Source organism: Antrostomus carolinensis, unplaced genomic scaffold (genome assembly GCF_000700745.2).
Source record: "Antrostomus carolinensis isolate BGI_N321 unplaced genomic scaffold, ASM70074v2 scaffold2931, whole genome shotgun sequence".
NCBI classification, from domain to species: Eukaryota; Metazoa; Chordata; class Aves; order Caprimulgiformes; family Caprimulgidae; genus Antrostomus; species Antrostomus carolinensis.
Window position 1 is genome coordinate 332 of NW_010293272.1, and position 6,929 is coordinate 7,260.

At 36.6% G+C, this 6,929-nt stretch overlaps 1 protein-coding gene across 1 annotated transcript; it reads left to right on the top strand.

Annotated features, from left to right (window-relative positions):
• Positions 1 to 206: 206 nt before the first annotated feature.
• Positions 207 to 6,066, top strand: TSEN2 (tRNA splicing endonuclease subunit 2; the record flags this gene model as incomplete). Its single annotated transcript, XM_010177192.1, has 7 exons — positions 207 to 380; positions 1,185 to 1,266; positions 2,010 to 2,046; positions 3,922 to 4,453; positions 4,569 to 4,646; positions 5,214 to 5,264; positions 5,928 to 6,066. Coding segments are annotated over exons 1-7 (1,093 nt in total), but the record flags the coding sequence as incomplete, so codon positions are not given.
• Positions 6,067 to 6,929: the final 863 nt, after the last annotated feature.

The following is a 6,929-nucleotide window of genomic DNA, read 5'->3' on the forward strand; positions in this document are numbered from 1 at the left end:
ATTAACAGAGAACACCAGCAAATTGCTGCTCGTGTTTGTCTGGCATAACAGTTACAGAATTGAACTGGGATTGTGCTGCTGAATTTATTGCTAACTTGCTACTGGGAAAGGAATATTGCAAAAACATGTAAAAATATGTCAGCTGTAACTCCTGAACCTTAAATGTTTACTTTCCACTTTTTAGGAGGAGACAGTAATACTGGGAAATGGCAGAAGCAATTTTTCATCCCCCAAGAAGGAAAAGAAGAGTTTTTGAGACATATGAGTCTCCCTTTCCTGTGGATGTAGGTGGGAAGGATTTCAGAATATGCCAGGCTGAAATCATGAACAACAATGTTATTGTGAGGAACCCTGAAGATATTGAACAGCTTTATAGCAAGGTGCTGTACCCTGTTTGCACAGTATTTTTAGTGTTTTAAACATAGGTAAAGCGTAATACTTGTTAAAATCTGCCTGCCTTTATGCTTTCCTTCCCCTTTAGCCTCCAGTTATTCTCCATATCTCCCTCCTCTCCTGAAATCAGTACAAAACACGTATTCTCTAGCACATGTGAAAAGCATTTAATTCTTATCCCAGCAAATGAATTTTGGAATGAAGTGAGGTTGTGAGCTAAAAAACAGCTGCCAGAACTTCATGTTTGTTATATTTATTTCTCTTTTCAATATTTTATGCAAACTTGAAAAAGCATTTTCTTGTTTCTAAAGCTCAGGAGGTCAGAATATTAATATTTTATAAATACTTGTAGAATTCTTTTAACTTCAGAGTGATTTCTTCCTGAGTAACACAGGCTGCATTTTAAGCCTCTTATGTCCAACTACCATTTATTTCACTGCCATTTTTATGCAGTAGCTTTATCCATCTCTTTGTTATTTACTGCATCATCACAGCATTAATACACAGGTGTTTTCTTCTGTGTCTGCTTTCAAAAGTCTGCTTGGAGATGTCCACTGACAAATATTTAGAATTGAGGAGAAAGACCCAACACCCTCCACTGGTTAAATGTTTGAGTGCAGGTGTTTAGTATTGAACTAGTTATCAAGCTAAAGCACAAGCTTTAGGCAAAACTTAAGTGCTGCAGAATTTCTGTTATTTTTTCAGCAGATCTTGACAGTAAACATTTTATATTTGGAAATAAGTTAGTTTCTGTCTGGTGATATAATAAGGATTTTTCCTTTTCTTTGAAGGGCTATTTTGGAAAAGGGATCCTTTCAAGAAGTCGACCAGTGTATAATATTTCAGATCCTTCACTGGTTGCTAAGTGGCAAGGTAAATTGTGCCTGTTTGTATTTCCGTCACTATTCTAATAGAGCTTTTCACTTCTCTTCACTCATTGAAGATACATGTTTATAAATTACACACAGGAAGATAATTTCTTTCCTGGGTCAGATCAAGGATCTGTCTCTCCCCAGACCTTGTCTCTGATGATGGCCAGTACCAGATACCTGGGAAAAATACAAGAACAGGAAATACATGTCGATAGCTCCTTAGTGCATTCTCCTGCCCTTCACTGATTTGGTGCTTAGGAGGTGTGTAAGTAAAGGCATCATCCTTGGACTTTTCTTCCTATAACTGTCCAGTTTTCCTTGGTTTTAATTTGTAGATTTTAGTGTCCATGAAATCACGATTCTTCCTGTAACTGTCCAGTTTTCCTTGGTTTTAATTTTGTAGATTTTGTAGATTTTAGTGTCCATGAAATCACGAGACAAGAGTATGTGGCATTTTTAAGCTCATAGCTAATGAGATCTGGTCTGCTCTTGGTTGTTTACAGAAAGACTGTCTTTTTACAGGCTGGAGGAAAATAGTGTATTTAGTTGTTCTGCTTGTGTAGTTCGTTATCTCTGTACCTTTTCTACTTCTGCTATGTCCTTCTTGAATACAAGTTGGACCAAAATGGCAAAAAGGATTCAAAATGTGGGTAAATATTAGGCCACAGATTACCTCAGTGCTCAAAATCAAATGAAAACACTTCTACATTGATGAAACAATGTATGATTTTTTTCTTTACACAGGTGCTAACATAAACATGCCTATAATTGCATCAAAAAAGTAAGTTAATTTACATTATTTGTGTGTTTGTAGAAAACAGTTGCTTCTATTTTATGTTTTATCTTACTGGTTTTCAGACAGTTTGCTATATACATGCTGATGACTTGCTTCTATTTATTTTCTTTGTATTTCATTTATAAATCACATTAGAAAAAGCAGAGATAAATAGGTGATATTCAGCATGGTTTTTCATGTAAGCTCACCTATATTAATTGCTGACTAGAAGCCAAGATTGAGTGCATGCATAGTAGTATGGGTAATTAATTCATGATAATATCAACTATAATAAACTTGTTCTTCAGCTGAGGAGGAGAAAGAGAAGTTTCTGGGGCAGGCTATTTAAAATAACTTTCCCAATTCCTTATTGAATTAATACAGTGTGGGCTGAAGCAACTCTTGAACTTTTATAATACATAAATGTTTTACTTTTTTTTTAAGTCTCTATTAGCATTGCTAGTTTGTACGTTTAACAAAAGAGAGTGTTGGACCACATAGTCATTTCCTTCCACTTGAATAATATATGAACTCACTGAAGAGAGTGCAAGTTGGTTACTCTGTTTGCTTTAATCCTATGGTAACTCTAAAAGTTTAAAACTCTAAAAACTTTGCTTAAATTTAAAAGTCATGCTCCTTCAGTCCTCGGCGTTAGGTAAGACAAACAGTAGCAATATTACTCCTGCTGCTACTGCAGTTATTACTACTTGCAGGAACACTTGTCATTATTAGTCTGCTTGGTGACTGCTTTATGTGTCAGCAGATACAGCTGAGCATCAATGGAAGTGTCATTACGTTGGTGTAGGAGATGCATCATGTAGATCTCAGCAGAGATCTGTAAGTGCAAATTTCATGGTAATTAAATCAAAGGACAAAGAGGAGTCTGGTTTTTTATAACAAAAAGTACAGCATTGAATTATACGGTTTTATTATGAGGCTTCAGAGGGACTTTTGTGTTGTCAGATGACATTTGCATTTAATTGTCTCTGTAGTTCTTCATAACCTGGTCTGTAGCTGCTCTGTTAGGATTTTGTTTTGGGAAATAAAGAATATTGCAGTAGAGTTGTCTGTGTCTGAGTAAGGACAGCAGCCCTCAGCTGCCTGCAGCTTTCACAAAATGAAGATTAATGTCTTCATCTGGATATTAATGCTATCTTCCAAGGAGAAATCATTGCAGGGGCATTAAAAACTAACAACTGGGATTATCATAATTGAAAAATACTGGAAATATTTAAAACTCGCAGCTACCATCTCAGTGATGGGATTATTGTTATTTCTCAGGGATGTGAGGGTTTTGGGTTAAACTGAAGGCAGTTTCTGCTTAAGATTTTTTATGCTGGTGTTTCTGTTACACCATTGCTTCTTTCATAAATAGTGAAAACAGAGTTTTTAAGATACTGTTCTTAGTAGCTCGCTGTATAATAGACGAAGTGTGTGAGAGATGTATATGCAGACTCTTGATGCATATTTTAACCATGCAGGCTCTGATACCAAGATGTTTTTGCAGGGAATTCAGGCTTAAAACTTCTGTGGGAGAAGGGAGTTTTGCCTGGTGAAGTTCTTGCTTCTTAAAACTGTATAGCAGTAGTCCTTGTGCAGAGTTCAGGAATGAGCTTTGTTGCCACAGAAATTTAAAAGGCAAAACAAAGCCAAAGAAGGTAGCAGAGTCTTGATGTTCAGCAGTGTCATCTGCAGCTTCCTGAAGACTGGAGTCCTGTTAGATTGTGCATGTTGTATTTTGCATAGCAGCCATTGGGGGCTGTGTTCAGATTTGTTCTGTGAACTGTGTTGAACCTTCTTTTTTTAAGGTGCTTATTTTTCAGGTGTTAAATAAAGGATATAACACATTAGAACTTCTCATTTGTTTTACTTGTTTACTAGGTACCAATATCATGTTCAGTGGGCTAAAAGTATTTTGCAAGAGCAAGGATTTGATGACTGCTCGGTTACCAAAATTCTTGAAAATTACACTAAGCCTCTTGAGCTGCCATTTTTGGAAGAGGATGGAGCTGAACAAACCAGTGTTAGTTGCAGCAGAATGGGCCCAAATGCAGAAAATACAGAACTTTCTGAACAATCTTCTACCGCCACTGGAAATGTAGTAGCCCCAAGTCCTGAGAATCAGAATGAAGGCTACAAGAAAGCCTGTTTGGAAGGAGATCCAGCCTTTGATCCTGTGGCTGTATGTGGCTCTAAAGAACAGGAACAAGGTGACTCAAAAGAGATAGCTGAAGTGTCTTGCCAGAAGCATGGTTTTCTTGTGCATTATGGCTGCAAGGTGAAGGAGAGCACTGAGCAAAGATCTTGTGAGATGATAAAGCCAAAAGAATGTGCTCCAGAGTATGTCTTGGTGCAAGAGGAAGAAGAAGGTAGCTTAAATCCTGAAGATGATTCTGCTCATGTGCAAGAAAATGTGAGGATAAAGAGTTTTCTAATCTTCTAGAAAAATTGTATCATTGGTGCTATTTTCAGAATTCACTATTTTTGTAGTTTAAAGTGTTAGTAATGTAGTAATTTTTTTCTTGTAGCCTGTCAAGAAGGAAAAACTAGTATGCAGAAGAAATCCATTTAGGATTTTTGAATATTTACAACTCAGCTTGGAAGAGGTATGTTTCAAATACAGTACAAGTTGTTTTAGGTTTTAATCCAAAAAGTAAATATTAATCTATGTTACAACATAATTTAATACCTGTTTCTGAAGTACAAGGTTCTTCTGTGCCTCCTAAATATTTGGATTGTATTAGTAAACTAATTTCTAATAAACAGTGGTAATTACATGATATGGTTTTAAAAAAAAAAGTAGGGTCCAATCCTATTTGTTTTATATGAATAATCCCACTCACAAAGAGACCAGTGATAGGACTAAAGTATGGAACTATCAGGGATATAACATTGGTATAAATCCTGCTTCTGTTGTGCTGCTTCTAAAGAGATTCACGTGTTAGGTTTAACACAGTGCCTTCAGGAGTCTGCAGCACATGCATAGATTTTTTGTAGTGCTATGTGTAAAGGTCATGAAGACAGATCTGAAAGGAAACTTTCAGGCAACTTGTTTGTCTCGATAACATCAATATTCTTGTATAAAACTAATTTAAGATCTTGTTCTTGCATTGAATATAAACTACAGGAAGAGTCTTGCTAGCAGTTAAACTTACTCTGTTTATTTTTTTCAGGCTTTTTTCTTGGTGTATGCTCTGGGATGTTTGAGTATTTATTATGGTGAGGTAAGAGATTGCATTCATTTTGGATTACTGGGTGTACCATTAGTTTTGATATGTTTTGGTCTGAAATTTTTACTGACTATGGCAGTGTTTTATGCTGTTAATTCTGAAGGAGGAAATACCAGAGTAATTGGAAAGTTTTTCTTAAAAGTAATGATATTTCTGTTCATTAAATACTAGTCTGAAAGTTTTCCATTTAGCAAGGCAAATATAGCTAAGCACAGTCTTTCTATAGAGAAAGAGCTTTATTATAATTAGGCAGGAAATGTGGGAAAAGTAAGTATGGGAGCAATAATGTGGCAAATACTCTGTCTTTCCTGAAACAGGAAAATTCCCTGGAGTTTTAACCATTAATCTAGAAGTATATCAAGCTACTGTTAATATAATGATGAAATAATTTAAACCTCTGCTTCTATTTTTTTATCAGAGTTCCCTTTAAACAAGGGCATTATGGGACTAATTGCGATATGCTAAAAAAAACCCTAAATGGAGCAACAGGTTTCTGTCTTTTATTTAGAGATTCCATATTGTATTGCCCAAAGTTCATGTGCTTTGCAGTGGAGTGTTGTATTTGCTACTTGGCTGTTACACTCTACTACACACAGTATTCTGTATCTGCTCTAATATGAATGTAGTCATGTGAATGCCTCTGGTTGTGATTTTTAGGAACCCCTAACTATTTTGAAGCTATGGGAAGTGTTCAGTGAAGTGAAGCCCAACTTTAAAACTACTTACATGGCCTATCACTACTTCCGCAGTAAGGGCTGGGTCCCCAAAGTCGGACTGAAGTATGGAACTGATCTCTGTGAGTAGCTTCCTTAAAAAAAATTGAATCATTTGCAACTGACTTCTTTTCAGGCACTGCAAGACTCCAGTGCCAAAGATGAATTCAGTAATGAGGAGCTGCGTGACTGGAGCAGCCTTTGCTACTTGCAGTTGGCAAAAGATATTTTTGACTAGGCTATGGGTTAGCAATAAAGTTAAGATGTGAGTGAAAAATAACATCCCATCCAGGAGCTGAAGAGAGAGCTCAAAGGCCTGTTGTTTTGCTTCATTAGGTTAGTAATAGATACAGGATTGCACTGAAATTCCCTTCTCAAGTTTCTCTGTCCCCTCCTAAACACATCTGCAGTGTTAACATGATAATCTTTAGGATAGCAGATTTGCATCTAGAGCCCAATTCACATCAAAGTCCACGCATCTCATTATTCATCCAGTGTAATGGAAGCTGGACTTCTGCTGAACGTGCTGCTGAGACTGTTTCTTTGTATGGTTGGGGTTTTTTTTGGTGGGGAGGAGGAGGAAGGGACTTGCTTGTTTTGTTAAGGGTAGGGTTTTAATCTTACAGAAATAATTAGTAGCGCCCATAATCCCTTGCTAAGTCATTTGAGAACTACATTCAGCTCATGTCAATGTAAACAGTACAGTAATGCCTGTTGTTACAGGAAAACGTGCATGAAGGGAGATATTTTTAATGTATCCATGCAAACCAGCAGGTGTATAACCTTGGGATTTGTGTATTTGCGTATGTCAAGGTTGTGCTGAGCTAGTCCTTCAGATCAGTGTGTAGGTTTGGCTGAATTCATCATGACTGTTCTTAGTACCCTGGGTTGTAGATGAGGTTTTGCTCTTGATCACCTGATCATAGAATCATAGAATAGATTGGGT